Source organism: Sinocyclocheilus rhinocerous, unplaced genomic scaffold (genome assembly GCF_001515625.1).
Source record: "Sinocyclocheilus rhinocerous isolate Xijiao unplaced genomic scaffold, SAMN03320098_v1.1 scaffold236, whole genome shotgun sequence".
NCBI classification, from domain to species: domain Eukaryota; kingdom Metazoa; phylum Chordata; class Actinopteri; order Cypriniformes; family Cyprinidae; genus Sinocyclocheilus; species Sinocyclocheilus rhinocerous.
In genome coordinates this window covers 752,410-772,651 of record NW_015647064.1, presented here as the reverse complement: position 1 = coordinate 772,651, position 20,242 = coordinate 752,410, and the positions used below count along the sequence as shown (strand labels likewise).

The window sequence follows — 20,242 nt, the reverse complement described above, 5'->3', positions numbered from 1 at the left end:
GTATGAAGTAGTGTAGATTGATGTGGGAAAAAAGTAATTTAAAGCAGTTTGACATAAGGCTGCAACATAAAACGTGAAATAAATGAAGGACATTGCACACACACACACACATATAATATTTTGTGTTACCCATGACAAGCCAGTTAATTTGAACAAAGAGTTAAATCACGGGGGTTGTTAACATGTGACAGTGTCAGTCTCACATTTTGACCTTTTAAAATGGTGAGAAATGCATGAAGGAGGAACTTCATTTGACAGCAAGCAGTGGTTGGTTGAACGTCATACACTCTCTCCCCTCCTTGTTAAATGTGCAGAATTCAGTCTTTATTCAGTCAAAAATAGCCTGCACTGGAATGCAGGTGGTATAACGTTTAAGGAAAAAACAATACCCGCTCTCATTCCAATTTTAACCAGAGAGCCAATTTCTTTGGTGCTCATAGATGGCAGAAGAGGCTTTGATAGAACCTAATGGGAAAAGTAGAGGGGTAAGTAGGCCTAATTTATTTTGCATATTAGGATTTTATAATAATAATAATAATACGTGTTTAATTAATTCTTTAATTTTTGACGCAACCAAGAGTTTTGAGAAGGAGAAAATATTCGAAATATTATAAAACATGATGGTTCCTCTAGATGAAAAGGCTATCACAATTCATGTCGTGCATATGTTAAATTCTCGTTTACAGGGAGATTTTGGCTTTATAATGAAATCATCTCTTTTTTGTTCTCAAAATGTCTTTATTTCGTTCTCGTAATTGTCTGTAAATCTGCAGTTTAACTTGTAATCTCTTTAAAAGCGCAACTAATCTAAACTTAATTCACTGTCTTTATTTAGCTATTTATAGCATATTTCCAAACTAAAAACTGTGTGTGTAAGAATGTCACTATCCAATCTGCATGTAGAATGGCTCATGAACCTGTGTTTTTTCACACTTCTGTGAAGGAAGCCCAGCAACGCAGCAATATTACAATGTTTCTTACAGTTTCTATAAATTAATTTATGATCCTTATATGTTCAAAGGCAGCAGTCCAAAGTGAATTTTATTTGGTATTTTTCTCATCAGACAAACATTAAATAACATGTCTCTTTTTTCATGCTTCTTCAAGCTTTAGGGTCATGTTTATAAATGTAAAGCATTTTTAGCAAGCAGCTGTCTAGCTATAGGCAACACTCTTGGAGAGACAGCAAATGGCAGCAAGATCTTAGAAAATAACAACATGAGTAGCACATCTTGTCAGGCAGAAAAAGAAAATGTTTATCACTAAATGTGCTGTCATGGTACATTAGGTAGCACCAAACAGCATGCGTCACATTAAAAAAAATGATAATGTGAAAGCTGTCATGAACTTTCCCATTCATTTTCTGTGAGGGGATTAGAAAAAAAATATTCAATAAAGATAAACCAAAACAACTTAAGAGATCAATCACAACATTACAACCTTTAATTTAAAGGGGGAAAAAAAGAAAGAAAAAAGAATCATCCCTCAAGACTCATCCCAACAAGAATTGCGAATTAATGATGTAATCACATTTTAAATGACTGTACAATGATATGTCATTGATCCTGAACTCTTCGTAGGTCTGTCTTGAAAGGTTTCCACATTATTGCGTAATTTCTTTATATGAAGAAAAAAATTAAATTTTTACCTCTTTACTGCATCTTGTGAACATCTTGTGCCTGTTGCAGAGAAAGCTCTCTTTCTGAGAGCCCTGTGTTCTCTTTCTGTGGTCCCACCCATACAATTTTGAGTAAATTTAAGCTCAGACCCTGTTTATAGGTTTTTACTGTAATTTTACTGTTTTAAATTTTTTTTTTTTTAAGTAGCTTTTTGAGAATATTATATCAGTCTCCAACTATGCATTATAAATTCATTGTACAATACATATAAAAGAAAGTTAAGATGGTTTGTGAAATATAAAAAAGGAATTACTGTTTATTTCTATTTTTGCTCTTTTTACACATTACTTATTCACAATTGACAATCTCTCCCTTCATACTTTGAGTTTTCCACTTCTTATCAACTGAGACGTTTTTTTTTTTTTTCATTTAACTGCTTTCCCACTTTTGGCAGGTGATGATAGTGATTTTGTACATGTGCAGGGTAATTATTGTAACTCAGTTTGCCTGGGCAGTGCACACTCATGCCAGATCTAGTCATGGTTCACTTGCACGCTAATGCAGTCACATGCTGAATGGATCAGCGCCAGAGTCTAATACTTTAGACTCAGTTTACGGTTTATAAACAATATAACATTTGTGCTTGAAGTGTGATTTTGTACTCCAGAGAGAAAATTCTTACTTTATTGTGCATGTTGATTGCAGTGTGTATTGAATCAAATATTTCTGTAATCTACTCATTCTTTCTATATACAGTGGTTTCGCTATAGGATTCTGGGCCCTGTGCACAAATTTGTGTTTGATCTTAGCCTGGCTTTCCCCAGGACATCGCTGTTAGCCCCTCTAAGCCTCTGGGACCTATGCACACAGTTCCCCTTTTCCCCCTGATCACAATGTCCCTGTGCCTATATAAGCAGCAGTGTTGAACACCCCAAAGCTGCTTATAAACCTGATTGATGATTAAAGAAAAGTCTGTTTATATCCATATAGTTTTTTTTAAGCCAAAACAGCTTCCTTGTAAAAGCAGCTTCATGTTAGAAACAATGTAATAATGTGATTTATCTAAGTGCCAGACATACTACGAAAAGTTTACATCCAAAAACAAGGATGCTTGTTATTATAAATGGCTACCTGCCTCATGGTTGTCTATCACTTGTTTCTCTAGCATCTAACCTCATCCCTGTTGGCGGTAGCGTTCCTCTCTTCTTTTGGGAGCTCCATGCTGTATGGTTATAACCTGGCTGTTGTTAATTCTCCTGCAGAGGTGAGTGACACCACAAACACAATTTTTCACATAGCCTCACATAACTCTTTTTTTTATGCAGCTGGATTGGATCACCTACTTGGTGATTCAATCCAGATGATACAAACTCATCTACATATTAGCTAGCCTGAGGGTGAGTACATTTTCATTTTGGGGTGAACTATTCCTTTAAGTGTGTGATTTAAGTTTTTTTTTAAATCGTTAGATAATTGATTCTCATATTGCTGCCTAACATATATTATAACTGTTTAAGCATGACTGGTAATGTCCATTCATGTCCATTTGTTCTTCACACAGTACATAAAGGACTTTTATAACCAAACCATTGTGAGGCGGAATGGGTCAGGAGTGGATAAAGAGTCTCTCACACTTATTTATTCAGTCACTGTGTCTATATTTGCCATTGGAGGCCTGGTGGGCTCTCTCACAGTGGGAATACAAGTTACCAGATTTGGGAGGTACAGTATGCAGCTTATACATGTTTCCCCTCTATTAAACTTAATACGAATAGTTTCTGAAATGTTGACTCATTGAATCAGCTGGCCAAAGTTCAATAGCTACTTGAATGCGTTGTGCATCTTTCTAATTTGTAGGAGAGGGACACTGGTACACAGCACAGTTCTGGTGTTTATCGCCGGAGTGCTGATGGGCTTCAGCCGATTATGCGGATCTCCAGAGATGATCATCATTGGGCGCTTCATTGTAGGGATACACTCAGGTTATTAGTTTCATTGAATATGGAAGGCCTTCAATGCCAAAAATCACTCACCATGTCATTTCCATAACATGACTTTCTTTTCTTTTTTTCTGTGGGACATAAAATAAGATTTTTTTGATGGTTGTCTCAGTTTTTTTTTTCTTTTTCTTTTGAACAGCGGAATACATTTAACAATTTTAGTGTAGTCCTTCCTTTCTTAAATATGTACACAGCAATTTGTCTACTTATATTGGATTTTAATTTTCTCCTTTGAATTTATTGAGCTGCTGTACTGATATATGCTTCTCTGTTGTGCTTCTGCAGGGATTTCTCTCAGCGTAGTGCCCATGTATCTGGGAGAAAGTGCTCCAAAGAATCTCCGGGGCTTCCTAGGACTCGTGCCCAGCATCTTCATCTGCATAGGAGTGTTTATCGCTCAGATTCTGGGACTCCATGAGCTCTTGGGCAAGGTGGTTCCCCTCCATTTTATTTTATAACATTGTTTGTCTTTCTCTGTTATGAACATCAGAGATTAATTGATATTTTTTTTACTTTTGTTGTGGCAACATGTTTTAAACAGAACTGTTTCTGCTTTACTTTCAGTCTTGTTAAGTCTTCTTATCATTATCATTTGGTTGTTCCACACAGGAAGAGCACTGGCCTCTGTTCCTCTCTCTAGTTGTGGTGCCTACATTCATACAGCTCATGCTGTTGCCATGGTTCCCAGAGAGTCCGAGATATCTGTTGATGGAAAAGCGGAACATTCATGCCACTATCACAGGTAAAGACTTATATTTAAAAGAACAGTTCACCACAAAATAAAATTTTTATTAACCATCATGCTGTTCCAAATCCATATTACAGTCTTTCTTAAGTGGAACACAAAAGGTGATTTTTTTTTTTTTCAAGAATACCCTAAAGATTATTATTGAATAGCAAAATTTTGCTTCACACAGAGCAATTGCATAACTTCAGAAGACTTATATACCGCTTATATAAATTGCATGGACTACTGTATGAACTATGATACTGTTATGGTGCTTTTATTCTTTGAAAGCCTTTTATCATTCATTGTAATTTTATGGAAAAAAGTGACCACTGCATTCTCTGGTGTGTAAACCCTAGTTAAAAATAATATGTTTAAAATACATTTATTTCATACTAAGTATAGTTCAAATCTATTGATATATTTACTAACATATTGCTCAAGACTTACTGATATAAACATTTTAATTAAACTTTATTTGGAGTACTACTTGTGCACAATGCACATTTCTTAATATTAAGTCTAAAATGTGTTTTAATGTCACTATTGATGAGGATTGTATGATCTTTGAATAATATCGGTCTTTAAATGCGAGATATTTAAAGTGTACCTGACGTATACTTGCAATAGTTCCACTTTAGCACAAGCAAATATACTTCAGTATATCTTTAGTTGGACTTCAGCACTATTTCTGCACAATTAAAATGCATGTAACGGTATATGTAATATACTTAGCATGAAGTACGTGTATTTCAAATACATTTAGTATATTTATTTTTCACTATAGGGAAGTTTGGAAAAAAAAAATCTATCTCTGTTTTACAACTTAATATCTTCCATGAAAAAAAAAAATCTAGAAATTCTTCTGAATGTTCACTGCATTAAGGTTGATTGAGTTGTGTTGGAGGGATTAGTGGCCAGACCAGCAGACTCTCATAAGCTGTTATTGTTCATACTGTGATCTCAGGCTTCAGAAGCCGACACTACAAAGGCCCATCGGTCATACAGCAGCTACCAGGCAGGAGAACTCACTGACTGCAGCAAAGAATGTGAGACAGGATTAGAGGAGAGTAGCAGAAACATGAAATCATTTCAATACAGAATCATTACATATTTGTGTGATTTAAATGTAAGCACATGTACTTCTTGAAGGATGACTCGATGAATGAGATAATTAATGAAACATTTACATATCTTAGATAACTAGCTCAGAGAACTACGGCTCAGAGAACAACCCCAAATCTGTACGCTTACACAAGGACAAGACACACAATACATGAATGTCAGGATCCTGTCACCAAACTAAGAATAAGATCAATGAAGGTGACAGGACCCTGACACTATTGTTCTGCTTTAAAACAATGTGCATTGTGAAAGACACTATATTAATAAAATGGACTATTTTTAATTATTATTATTATTTTATTTATGAGGGTCCTTGAGAAAAAGAAGTACGCTTTATCATACTTTTAAAATATGTTTATGTATTGCGTAATAATATTTGTTTTACAACTTAATATCTTCCATGAAAAAAAAAAATCTAGAAATTCTTCTGAATGTTCACTGCATTAAGGTTGATTGAGTTGTGTTGGAGGGATTAGTGGCCAGACCAGCAGACTCTCATAAGCTGTTATTGTTCATACTGTGATCTCAGGCTTCAGAAGCCGACACTACAAAGGCCCATCGGTCATACAGCAGCTACCAGGCAGGAGAACTCACTGACTGCAGCAAAGAATGTGAGACAGGATTAGAGGAGAGTAGCAGAAACATGAAATCATTTCAATACAGAATCATTACATATTTGTGTGATTTAAATGTAAGCACATGTACTTCTTGAAGGATGACTCGATGAATGAGATAATTAATGAAACATTTACATATCTTAGATAACTAGCTCAGAGAACTACGGCTCAGAGAACAACCCCAAATCTGTACGCTTACACAAGGACAAGACACACAATACATGAATGTCAGGAGCCTGTCACCAAACTAAGAATAAGATCAATGAAGGTGACAGGACCCTGACACTATTGTTCTGCTTTAAAACAATGTGCATTGTGAAAGACACTATATTAATAAAATGGACTATTTTGAATTATTATTATTATTTTATTTATGAGGGTCCTTGAGAAAAAGAAGTACACTTGATCATACTTTTAAAATATGTTTATGTATTGCGTAATAATATTTGTTAAAATAATTTACTTGAGTGCGAACAAATGCAACGTTTTCAACACTAAATGAAAATGTATTATAGTTTACTTTTATATAAAATGCAGTTAGCTTGAACTGTGTATCGTAAAGTAGGAATTACATGCATTTTATATGTAATTTCAGAATTACTTTTATTGCCTTTGAAAAATGGTTAAAGTGCACTGCCAAATTTACTGACAAGCATTTATGGCATTTCTATTGAAACTTTTATGTCATGTATTTAAATATATTTGTAATTACACATTTGTCACAATGAAGTTTCAATTTAATACATTTAAAATACTAACTTTAAATGTAATATCGAATAACACTAAATTTAAAATTATAAGCAAGTACTTCACATGTGCTTTAGTATATTCAAAACATGACAATAAATGTGCATTAAAGCACAACAAAATAATATTAAAACAATTTAAACTGTACTTTAAATTAAAACATTATTAAAAAGGGGAACTTCTTAAAATTGTAGAGGTACTAGAGTATTCTGCTGTTTTGACGTGATCTGATATAATCTGATAAAATTATATAATGATGTTCAGATTCTGATTCCTCTTTGCAGCACTGAAGTGGTACCGTACCAAAAGTAACATCCAAGCTGAGGTGGAGGAGATGCAGGAAGAGCAGCGCTCTCTGTCCTCAGTAGAGACTGTCTCAGTATTGCAGCTCGTCAGGGATCCGTCTGTTCGCTGGCAGCTTGTTACAGTCCTTGTGGTCAATGCTGGCATGCAGCTGTCTGGAATCGATGCGGTGTGTGTGTGCTTTTAGCAGTGAAAACTGGTCATGATGAACATAAAATGGCTATAACGTTATTTGAGATAATAAAATGGTTTCAATTCCTAGATCTGGTTCTACACCAATGCCATCTTTGAGAATGCGGGTATTCCTGCCCATCAGATTCAGTACACAACCGTGGGCACTGGAGCCATAGAGGTCATCGCTGGATTCATAGGGGTGAGAACACAATGACTGCTACCAAAGGCATACATTAAATACTGGGAAACCATGTTTCATTGTCTCCTGCAATTGTGATTCTCGTGTGCATACATTTAGGTTGCTTTTGTGCAGCAGTAAAAACTCAGTATAAACACACAATATGACTGCAGAGTCTATGCTGAGTAAAAATGCTCTAGAATGGCAAATATAGATGTCTCCTAAGTAACACTGTGAGTAATTCATAATCTTTTAATTCTCTGGATGTTGTCCAGTGCTTTACTATTGAGCGTGTGGGTAGGAGGCCTCTGATGATTGGTGGCTTCAGCTTTATGGGTGTGTGCTGCGCTGGAATCACTTTCTCCCTACTATTACAGGTAAATATGAACACCATATTTACTTGCTAATTATGAACATATTTACTTACTCTTAATCACTTCAAGAATATTATTGACCATTGAGTAATAATTAGTTATTAGTTATTAATTAATTAGTTATTACTAATTATATCTTGTTATTATTAATAATAATAATAAATGTTTCTTGAACAGCAAATCAACATATTAAAATGGTTTCTGAAGGATCATGTGACAGTGAAGGCAGAAGTAATAATGCTGAAAATTTAGCTATTTCGACAGAGAAATAACGGTGAAGAAAGAGGGCAGTATTGTTTGTATGCTGTGTTCTGGTGCTACAAACCGCTCTTCTGTGCACTGCGAGAATGTGATGTTTTCCTGAATTATCTTGTGTCATTAGATCCCTTACAAAAGAACCATTAAAATAGCCCATATGACAAGTACTATAGAGTTTGTATTTGCAAGTCTTCCGAAGCCATACAATAGTTTGTGTAATGAACAGACTAAAATTAGAGCTTATAATAATAATAATAATAATAATAATAATAATAAGGATGACTTGCAGCACTTGATACAGTAGCACATCATAAAGAGATTCTGCAGGGCGCCCAGCTTATGAATCCATTTTTAATTACCAAAAACGGAGAGCCTGCTGGGGCACTGGAGTTCATGGAAGTTCACTTCGTTTAATGTTTCTATTACAGACTTACTTTCCAGTGTGATTTTCAAGTAATCATTTCAAGTAATGATTTTCAAGCTCATTCAGATGTCTGATAACTCGCTTTCAAAACTGGCGTGATTTTTTTCTTCACTCCTTTTTCTTGCGGTTATGCAATAGTTTTCACTTACTGTAGGTTGAGACTGTAATTATAGGATGTTTCACGATATATATATATATACACTAGCATTCAAAAGGGGGCAGTAAGATTTTCAATAAATATATTGATCTCTGGTTCTTTTGTCTGTATTAGGCTCACGTATCCTTCATGCGGTATGTCAGTGTGGCCTGTGTGGTTGGAATCATCGCAGGATTCTGCATTGGGCCTGGTGAGGATCTCACTGAACAGGAATTTATCTCAGTCATTTTCATGCCTTCATCGATATCAGACTCTTAAAGGTTGCCCTTTATATTTGTAACGGTCAAGCTAAATAGGTCATATTCATGGAATGATGTTAACAGAATTACTCATTTTAAAACGAAACCAAGGTTTGCTACCATAAAGCATTTTATTGGATAGACTGGTGCCACCTGCTGGTGAAAGAGTATTTGTTTTATGGAAAAGAAAAAATGCATTGAATCATGTAGACCTATATGCTACATAGCTTATCATATAGCAGTGTTGCTTTTTTAAATTAATTAAAAAATGCATCATATTAATGTGACTTTAATGCTGTTATATGTTTGTTCCTGCACAGCTGGTGTCCCGTTTCTCATGACAGGAGAGCTCTTTAAACAATCCCATCGACCTTCTGCCTACATTGTAGGGGGATTTCTCAACTGGATATCTAACTTCACTGTGGGATTTGTCTTTCCATTCCTTCAGGTAAGTCTGTTTTTAAACAAATACACCATATACACCTTTTATAAAATGTCTAAAAAATTACAAAAACATAATTTTACAAAACAAATATTACAAAACATATATAGATTGCTTGTATATATATGTTGTTTTAATAAAGTTGCATATATAAATAAAATATAATTATATTGTTGACATATATGATTGCTACATATAATACCTTATCATATACTAGATTGTCACGGGTTGCTGGGGAAAGGAGCTTGAAGGAGGCAGATAGTCAAACAAACGGAGTCTTTAATAAATCCACATGGGAAAGTAGGAGAAAACAACTTTTTTACACGACGGAGACAGGAAAAAGAAACTATGAAAAGGCAGGGCTATAAATACTAAACCAAACGATGGACTAATAAGATGATTAAAGAGCACAGGTGGAAACTAATGAACTAATCAAGCAATGCAGGAAAACTAGGTCAAGGCAGCGAGAACAGAAACACAGAACATAAACGTGACATAGATATTATTAACGTTAGTAAATACAGCATACACATTTTTATGGAGATTTTAGGTTTGTTATAAACGTACATCTTCATCTATGAAAATTATATATCGCCCTATAGGTATCATATATGATAATATCACTATTTAGGGGAAGACTAGGGGAAGTCGTGGCCTAATGGTTAGAGAGTTGGACTTGTAACCCAAAGGTTGCGGGTTCGAGTCTCGTACCAGCAGGGATTGTAGGTGTGGGGAGTGAATGTACAGCGCTCTCTTCCACCTTCAATACCACGACTGAGGTGCCCTTGAGCAAGGCACCGAACCCCCAACTGCTCCCCGGGCGCCGCAGCATAAATGGCTGCCCACTGCTCCGGGTGTGTGTTCACGGTGTGTGTGTTCACTGCTGTGTGTGTGCACTTTGGATGGGTAAATGCAGAGCACTAATTCTGAGTATGGGTCACTATACTTGGCCTCACGTCACTTTCTTTTTTTTTTCACTTTCTTTATGTAGGGCCATATTTGTCATATGTTACATTTCTGTATGTGTTTAACTGCAAATTATATTGTCAGCATACTAATTGTTTATTTTCACATTAAATTGGACTTTTAATGTCAGATTTTCATTGAATTTTCAGATGTCAGCTGGTGCGTTCTGTTATCTGGTGTTCTGTGGTGTGTGTGTGGGGGTGGCAGCCTACGTTTTCTTCATCATCCCTGAAACAAAGAACAAAACCTTTGTGGAGATCAGTCAGATGTTCGCTTCAAGAAATGCTTGTGAAATTGAAAACCAGCCGCTGGGAATCACTGACCAACTCGGGCTCAAAAAAATGAAGGGGTATGGTGCACTGGTGCCTGGAGATGTGGACAAAATGGACAGGACCGAGAAATAGTTGTGAAGAAAGAGGGCAGTATATGCTGTGTTCTGGTGCTACAAACCACTCTTCTGTGCACTGCAAGAATGTGATGTTTTCCTGAATTATCTTGTGTCATTAGATCACTTATAAAAGCACCATTAAAGTAGCCCATATAGAGCTTTTATTTCCAAGTCTTGTGAAGCCATTCAATCGTTTGTGTAATGAACAGACTAAAAATAGAGCTTATGCACTAGTTGGAAATCAACAACATCTCATATTATTGTTCGACTAGTAACCAAATGTCAAATCGGTACAATAGATGCCATGTTTTGAGAGTTTCAAAACTCTCCTGTTCATTTTATAATGTCATTAACTGCATTTTTCTCAAGAAAGATTGCAGCACATTCAAATGGGAACTTCCTGAGAGCTTCAGTTTTGGTTTGTTCCTCACACAAAGCTTTCGTAGGTCTTCTGAAGTCTAAGAATATAGAGCACATGTCATGGACTACAGTACAGTTCAAAAATTTGGGGTTGGTAAGATTTTTTTATGCTTTTGATAGAGCTCTCTTCTGCTCACCAAGGCTGCATTAACTTGACCTAAAATACAGTAAAACAGTAATATTGTTAAATATTATTGCAATTTGAAATAATTGTTTTCTATTTTAACATATTGTAAAATGTAATTTATGGTGAAAAGCTGAATTCTCAGCTGAATTACTCCAGTCTTGTGTCACATGATCCTTCAAAAATCATTCTAATATGCTGATTTGCTGCTCAATAATTTTTTTTTTTACTATTATCATCAATGTAGTGTCTTTAATGAATAGTTCAAAAGAACAGCATTTATTTGAAATAAAAAGAAATGAAATAATTTATTTCCCCACCAAAAAACCTCGCTGACTCCAAATATTTGAACAGTAGTGTACTTTTGTAGTATAGAAAATGATAGTCTTTTTTATCATAACCTCAGGTTGCATTGCAGGTAAACTGTTCTTGTTCTGCAAATCACTTTAAATAAGACTGCATCGGCTAAATGACAGAAAAAAGAAAAAGAGGATTTATATTCCTCCTACCTGTTGAAATCTGTGACCTGTCATATATAACATGGCTAAAAGTATTATTGTTGTTGTTTTTGTTGTTGTTGATGATGATGTTGTTGAAGTGAACTGTCCCTTCAGTAGTTTTATTTTCAGCCTTATGAAAGCTATAACGTGGCCAAAGTATCTTAATGGATTGTATTTTCCTTAAGCTATATCGTTTATACAGTTGTCTCCCTTATTTATGTAAGGGAGTATGTTCTTGGCTACATTAGTAGTTTTATTCCAGAACATACGTTTATTTGCCTTTATGGGGTACACATAATAATAGTAAATTAACTTTAATTTATTAAATAAAATTGAGAACAAAATAATGATAACCAACCAATGATAAAGCAAATCAAGTATCTGAAAATCAATGTTGTAAATGTTAAATGTGTTGTAAGATATTGTTTAACAACAAGTCAATATGTTGTTTTCAAGTATAAATACAACATCTTTTTGTCATGTCATGTGACTGACTTTATTAATATGTAGTATGTGTATTGGTCAAAGACATTCAGTCTGACATGTGCAGGAAAAAAACAGCAGAGGGCGCACCAGGACATAAATATGACCACAATTTTCTAAAACATTTTCTGGATGATATAGGACAAGGGTCTTCAACGTGATGATCCCCATGTGAAGGACCCCCTTTCTAAAAAATAAAGGCAGCTGTCCTATATATTTCCATGTATTAAGATTAATTTATACTGTCTGAGGAAAGGTGTCATGCTGTAAATACAGTACAACATGTCTGTAAAATTAAATAATTAGCTCTTATGTTGTTCACATTTAATTTGGACTAAAGCCAATTTAAATTATAAAAAATATTATCTGGAAAATATTATCTGAAATATTACACCTTAGAGAAAAATAATGTAGCACAATGTACTGTTGTAATATGAAGAAATTTTCTGTTTTGCTCTTCCACTGGTGTTAAGTTACACATTTCATTGTTAAGAAACTTAACAGAAATGATACTGGTAATTTTTTGCCAGGACATTATCCATTTTTCTATGGATTTTTTAAAATATAGCGTAAATGTATAAACCTGAAGCTAAAAATATACATCAGCAGTTTAAAAACCTTAATCTTAATCAGTTTTTATTCACAGTTCTAAAGGGGTCATCGGATGCCCATTTTCCACAAGTTGATATGATTCTTTAGGGCAGTGATCCTCAAATCTGGCTCGCGAGATCCACTTTCCTGCAGAGTTTAGCTCTAACCCTAATCAAACACACCTGAGTTTGCTTATCAATGTCTTCAGGATCATTAGAAAATCACAGCTAGGTTTGTTTGATTAGGGTTGGAGCTAAACTCTGCAGGAAAGTGGATCTCGCGAGCCAGATTTGAGTATCACTGCTTTAGGGTCTTAATGAAAAAATCTATAACAAACTTTGGTTAAAATTTCTCAATGGTAGTGTAAAAAACACCCTTTTTACCCGGTCAAAAACAGCTCTGCTCACAGCAAGCCATTTTAGTGCATGTCCCTTTAAATGCTAATGAGCTCTGCTCACCCCGCCCCTCTCTTCCATGGGGTGAAGAGCCAATCTCATGAGACTGTTTACTTTAGCGGCAGAACTTGCTAACTAACAGTTATTAGGAAAGGCGATTTGCAAAGATTCATAAAAGAACCTTATACTCACTTCTTCTGTAGGTAAGGCTGGATCACGAATGATTCGAGCAAACATAGACGCATTTAGGTAGATCGGGAGGCGCATTACCTTCAAAAACAAAGGTAATCCACTGCGTCTTCAGCGGCTCAGATGTCGGGAGTAAATGACGACTGCTATGTTCATTATTTCATCCAACAACAAGACACCTCAATCGCTTAGGAGCCATTCTTGTCTACCCCTGCTCCGGCGGTGAAACAATGGCGGACTGATGACAGCTCACTCAGGGCGGGTCTAAGGTAAAACGCTACTGTCAATCAACAATCGTGGGAGGGGCCTGTCAGTGTGACATCACACAGACAGGCATCTGAGATCGGCTCGATTTGAGGAAGGTGAAATGATTTAACAAGATTAAAAAAATAAAAAACACTGGGTGAATCTTTATCATTATAGGGTGGTTGTGTACACACACTGCCAACACACATTTCATTTCAAACAAATTGTAAAAGTGCATGTCGCATTCGATGACCCCTTTAAGGCCAAAAAATGTTTTACTTATCCAAGTTATAGCACTGTAATTCTTTGCCTCACTTTTTCCCACCAAATTTTTAAACATTTTGTTTAAAAACATACACACAACTAACTCAGTCTTCAGTTTTTCATCTTCCAGGACCTCAGATAACAGTAATGGTAAAAGTTGTCACCTGATCGCCTTGTACCATTGGCATCACTCTGAGAGTGGGGTGGAGTATCCAATCACATGGCCTGCTGGGCTTTGAGTGACAGAGCGGCAGATACAGAGAGTGTTTGATCGATTGACACTCCTCTCAGTTCCACCAGAGACATGCAAGCACACACTGTCACTGACAGATTGTGTCGAGTGTCCACTGAGTCCTTATCACTTACATCAGTCCATCCGCCCTTCGGCCCTACTAAGCACACACACACACACACTCACACACCATCTCCCCAAATCCCCCACCCATCCACTGTCAAGAGTACCAGCACATACCAGTCAGGTGCTTTCAACACTCGAAAAACTTGCCATGGAATTCCAGCTCTGTCTTATCTCTCCTGTATGGCACAGCATGTTTTTCATACCTGTCTAAGCTTCCTGTGACTCCAGACATTTCATCCACAGGAAACCCTGGAGAGCCAAGTCTTATTTTTCATACAGTTAGGTATTTTTGCTGGGAAAAAATCAGATTACTGCACACAGAATGATATGTTCTGTTATTTAAGGATTTTGCTGTTTCTCTGATAAAGTCAAATGATTATCAGTATTATTATTATACAATGATTTATATTATAATTAATAAAAATTTATATAAATTATATAAACATAAATAAATGTTTATTGATAAATGATTATCATGATTATTATTACATCATCTGTATATCATTGTTACTGTATTTTTGGTGACACATATAACTGTGTGTGTGTGTGTGTGTGGGTACATGCAAGCATTCTTAGGTGATTAACACATCGACAGTCTCAAACTGGTGCTACAGAGCGACTGCGTATGTGTACAGATAATGGAGATGATGGACGCCTGAAGAGGGACAGAAATGCCTCTGGAATCTATGTGCCAGTCTCATGTTCTAATGTGTCCTTCAGAATGTTCTTGAAAGCATTCCAGACTATTGTGACCCGACCCAGCAAAAACAAAAAATATTTTATTGTATATTTACATGTAAATAGTGTACACACTGTGGAGGCTGCAGGGTTATGTGCCATTCAGAAATTAATTTGAGAATTACTTTTAAATTCTAAGCAATTCTTGGATTTAAAATAAATGTGTATCTGCAATTTGAATTTGATTGCAAGGAAATAGATTTATAATTAAAACAAACTGAAATTCAAAATTTTTATCCAGAAAAGCAAAAGTTGTTTTAGAGACAAGAACCTAGTTTGACAGTTAAAAAGTCTTCAAGTTTAAAGGTTTGTTGGCCTTAAAGTGAAAATTTAAATTATCTCATCATTTACTCATCCTCATGTCATCCCAAGTGTATAGACCAACTGTATGCCTTTCTTTGTTCAAATGAACAGAGATGTTTAGAAAAAAATCTTTCTGATTCCATACAATGCGAGTGGATGAAATCCTCAAAGTTGATGCTTAAAAAATGAGAAGCAAAGCTATTGATTCACTTGAAGATATTGATTCATCAACTGGGATCATATGGATTACCGTTATGTTTGTTTTGCGTGGTTTTTGTAGTGTCAGCTTTGAAGGACCCATGCACTTGCATTATATGGATAGACTCACAGAGATGGATTGTTTTTCTAGAAATCTCCATTTTTGTTCATATGAAGAATAAAAGTAATTTACATTATGGGCAGCATAAAGGTGAGTAAGCCTAAATAAAAGTTACTTTTAAATGTACCTTTAAAGGAAGAGTTCACCGAAAAATGTGCTGTTTATTTATTCACTCTCAGTAAACAGTAAAGATGATTTTTGGCTGAACCCATGGTCCTTGCCAATTCAAAATACATAAGACAATTTGTGTATGAGCTTTAGGAGATTCATAATTTTATAGACATTACAGGTGTGGTCTGTTTGAGATGAAGAATTTAAAGGATGGAGTGAAGATGGGGTCAGACGAACATGGTTCTGTAGGGTTTGTTATCCTCTAACAATCTTGTGGTTGTCCCCCACCCAGATGGGGGTCACAGCGCAAGATGGGGTCACATTTAACCCTCTTGCCACACACACACTCATGTACAGTTTCACCTCTGTGACAGACAGATGATTAGTTCTCCAGGCTGGCTGAGGGAGAGAGGAGTCCTGTTTCCATGATGCAATAGCTGACTTTTACAGTGACTTTTACAATTGTAGAGAGACTGGTGCACCACGGGATATCTGGAGCACTCGGGATGTCAGCAAACTAATGTCATACCAAATACCAACCAAAACCACCAGGTAAGATTTATCATGTCAGATCACTGCGTATTTCACCCTACAAACATTTCTGTCTGTCTTTAACAAGAGTGGTTATATAAAAATCTATTTTTCTGAAAAATAAAGAATGTTTTCTTTATCTATAAAAGCATATGTAAGACTATGAATGAATCATGACATTCCAATTATTACTAATGCTGGACTATCAAGGAGTATTTTAGAGTTGGTTTTTAAATGTTTAGTTTCCATGGACACACTAATATGATGAGGGACCCCCTTTCTAAAATATAAAGTCAGCCTTTATATGCCCAAGCCATTTATATATAAAATGTAATTGTTCTAAATAGAAGTACTTGTAAAATATTATGTGGAAAATAGTCAGTGTCTGTTGAGTTGACATCTATTTTCTTCAAACCATTAAGAGAAGTTAAAAATTGGTATGCATCTTCTTTAGTGGATGTCCTCTCATAGGATTCAGCTAAAACATGACCGCCAATCAAATTTCAGTGGCTTATAAAGGCAAATCTGAATGACTTAGCTACTGTTACTTAAATGGACACATTCATACATTTTTGTATGTGTACCAATTGTTGTGAAAATCGGTCAAAAGGTGGTGCTATTTTTGCTGATAATTCTACAAACCTGCTGATGGAATGAAAATGATTTCCTTGCTTTAAGCCCTAACAAACACTTTTTCGAACTCCTATATAAGCCACTTGTCAGATCTTCACCAAACTTTGCACATCAGCTCTCGACAATGCTGACAAAATGATTTCAAATGGATGTTGATATATCAAACTGTTTAGCACAGGGGTTCTCAACTCTTACTCTCGAGGTCCACTTTCTGGCAGAGTTTAGCTCCAATCTTGATCAAACTCACCTATCTGTAACTTTCTAGTGATCCTGAAGACCTTGAGCAGCTTGTTCAGGTGGGTTAGATTAGGGTTGGAGCTAAACTCTGCAGGAAAGTGAACCTCTAGGGCCAGAGTTGAGAACCCCAGGTTTAGCAGATAAATGTTTGTTTATTTATTTATTTGCCATGGGCCATTATAACTAATGTCTAGCTATATATTGTGTGCACAAAGTTGAAACTTCTGTCAAACATGCTTAGTTTCATGAATTTCTGATTCTCAGAGGGATAACAGTAAATTCTAAACTGTCAGCCAATTCAAATGAAAGATGCAGGGTGTAATACTAATGATGGATATAAGAAACCTTTTAAATCTCTAGTATAAGAAAATATTTTTAAGTTTCCTGTCAGTTTTCATCAGTATGAATGATAAATAAATGCTTAAAACCAGTTATGGTGCACTGGTAATATAGTTTTATATAATTACCAAGAAATCTGTGAAATACATTATTAGAAGTTATTATAACTTTAAAAGTACTTAATATTATGGTAAGAATATAACCTCACTTTGAAGCACCTGCAGCCAGAGAATAATTTGTACAAATATATGATTATATATTATAATATTAATATTATGATTATATGATTAAAATCCTTTTTACAGACTAAAATAGCATGCAAGCATAACACAACTCTGCTTGTTGACCTGTGACATCCTATGATGTGCAACTGTAAATTTAAATGTATAATGTGAGTCCACATTATCTCCTGATCACATATATTTTCCTTTGGAAGTCAGTTGTGTCTGCTTTTGACACCAGTGTGTTGCTGAAACCGGTTTCATCAAACCCTAACTATCAGTCAAGTTTCAAGATGGAATTTAGACTTTTGAAGATACATTTCAGTTGGATTGCTTTTATTATTCATGTACCTACATTTTACTGTTTTAAAATTATCATTAGTGATGTTATAATATTAATAATAATTCCTATTGGATTTAGAAAATTTTGAAAACCTTTTGAAATTTTGAAAACCTTTGTTTTAAGGGAGCAAACGAAGGATTTGAGGACAGTAAGGTTCATACAGTGAGGGTGAGGTTAAGGTTGAAGAGACAGAGGCTGCAGCAGGCTAAACCTCAGCATGGTAAAATAATTAGGCCTGGCTTTGATGGGGACTAAACAAACATTACCGCTCTCAACACTGCCCTTTTTTCCCCTCTCCTCCTCTCCGCGATGAGTTCCCTCTGAAACGCTGGCCAGCCGACTCCCTTTCTGCTTTCTCGCTTTGTTTTGCATGCAAGTACACACACACACACACACACACACACACACACATGTCTGGTCAGCTATCCTTGTGGGGACTCTCCATAGGCGTAATGGTTTTTCTACTGTACAGACCGTATATTCTATTGCCCTACACCAACCCTACCCCTAAACCCCAATCAAATTTCAGTGGCTTATAAAGGCAAATCTGAATGACTTAGCTACTGTTACTTAAATGGACACATTCATACATTTTTGTATGTGTACCAATTGTTGTGAAAATCGGTCAAAAGGTGGTGCTATTTTTGCTGATAATTCTACAAACCTGCTGATGGAATGAAAATGATTTCCTTGCTTTAAGCCCTAACAAACACTTTTTCGAACTCCTATATAAGCCACTTGTCAGATCTTCACCAAACTTTGCACATCAGCTCTCGACAATGCTGACAAAATGATTTCAAATGGATGTTGATATATCAAACTGTTTAGCACAGGGGTTCTCAACTCTTACTCTCGAGGTCCACTTTCTGGCAGAGTTTAGCTCCAATCTTGATCAAACTCACCTATCTGTAACTTTCTAGTGATCCTGAAGACCTTGAGCAGCTTGTTCAGGTGGGTTAGATTAGGGTTGGAGCTAAACTCTGCAGGAAAGTGAACCTCTAGGGCCAGAGTTGAGAACCCCAGGTTTAGCAGATAAATGTTTGTTTATTTATTTATTTGCCATGGGCCATTATAACTAATGTCTAGCTATATATTGTGTGCACAAAGTTGAAACTTCTGTCAAACATGCTTAGTTTCATGAATTTCTGATTCTCAGAGGGATAACAGTAAATTCTAAACTGTCAGCCAATTCAAATGAAAGATGCAGGGTGTAATACTAATGATGGATATAAGAAACCTTTTAAATCTCTAGTATAAGAAAATATTTTTAAGTTTCCTGTCAGTTTTCATCAGTATGAATGATAAATAAATGCTTAAAACCAGTTATGGTGCACTGGTAATATAGTTTTATATAATTACCAAGAAATCTGTGAAATACATTATTAGAAGTTATTATAACTTTAAAAGTACTTAATATTATGGTAAGAATATAACCTCACTTTGAAGCACCTGCAGCCAGAGAATAATTTGTACAAATATATGATTATATATTATAATATTAATATTATGATTATATGATTAAAATCCTTTTTACAGACTAAAATAGCATGCAAGCATAACACAACTCTGCTTGTTGACCTGTGACATCCTATGATGTGCAACTGTAAATTTAAATGTATAATGTGAGTCCACATTATCTCCTGATCACATATATTTTCCTTTGGAAGTCAGTTGTGTCTGCTTTTGACACCAGTGTGTTGCTGAAACCGGTTTCATCAAACCCTAACTATCAGTCAAGTTTCAAGATGGAATTTAGACTTTTGAAGATACATTTCAGTTGGATTGCTTTTATTATTCATGTACCTAAATTTTACTGTTTTAAAATTATCATTAGTGATGTTATAATATTAATAATAATTCTTATTGGATTTAGAAAATTTTGAAAACCTTTTGAAATTTTGAAAACCTTTGTTTTAAGGGAGCAAACGAAGGATTTGAGGACAGTAAGGTTCATACAGTGAGGGTGAGGTTAAGGTTGAAGAGACAGAGGCTGCAGCAGGCTAAACCTCAGCATGGTAAAATAATTAGGCCTGGCTTTGATGGGGACTAAACAAACATTACCGCTCTCAACACTGCCCTTTTTTCCCCTCTCCTCCTCTCCGCGATGAGTTCCCTCTGAAACGCTGGCCAGCCGACTCCCTTTCTGCTTTCTCGCTTTG

At 35.6% G+C, this 20,242-nt stretch overlaps 1 protein-coding gene across 1 annotated transcript; it reads left to right on the top strand.

The window, feature by feature from the left end:
• Positions 1–440: 440 nt before the first annotated feature.
• Positions 441–11,060, top strand: slc2a15b (solute carrier family 2 member 15b). The gene is made up of 12 exons (XM_016512952.1): positions 441–485; positions 2,785–2,883; positions 3,181–3,341; positions 3,477–3,601; positions 3,905–4,050; positions 4,229–4,361; positions 7,120–7,307; positions 7,401–7,511; positions 7,766–7,867; positions 8,818–8,893; positions 9,263–9,390; positions 10,500–11,060. Exons 1-12 carry the CDS (start codon positions 441–443, stop codon positions 10,752–10,754), a joined length of 1,569 nt encoding a protein of 522 aa, XP_016368438.1. The 3' UTR covers positions 10,755–11,060.
• The last annotated feature ends 9,182 nt before the right edge of the window (positions 11,061–20,242 follow it).

Bases quoted from the DNA above. Each gene is read 5' to 3' on its own strand.
- slc2a15b (XM_016512952.1), top strand. From the start codon at position 441: ATGGCAGAAGAGGCTTTGATAGAACCTAATGGGAAAAGTAGAGGG. The intron at 4,362-7,119 runs GTAAAGACTTAT...TCCTCTTTGCAG, and splicing joins CATTCATGCCACTATCACAG to CACTGAAGTGGTACCGTACC. The intron at 8,894-9,262 runs GTGAGGATCTCA...GTTCCTGCACAG, and splicing joins AGGATTCTGCATTGGGCCTG to CTGGTGTCCCGTTTCTCATG.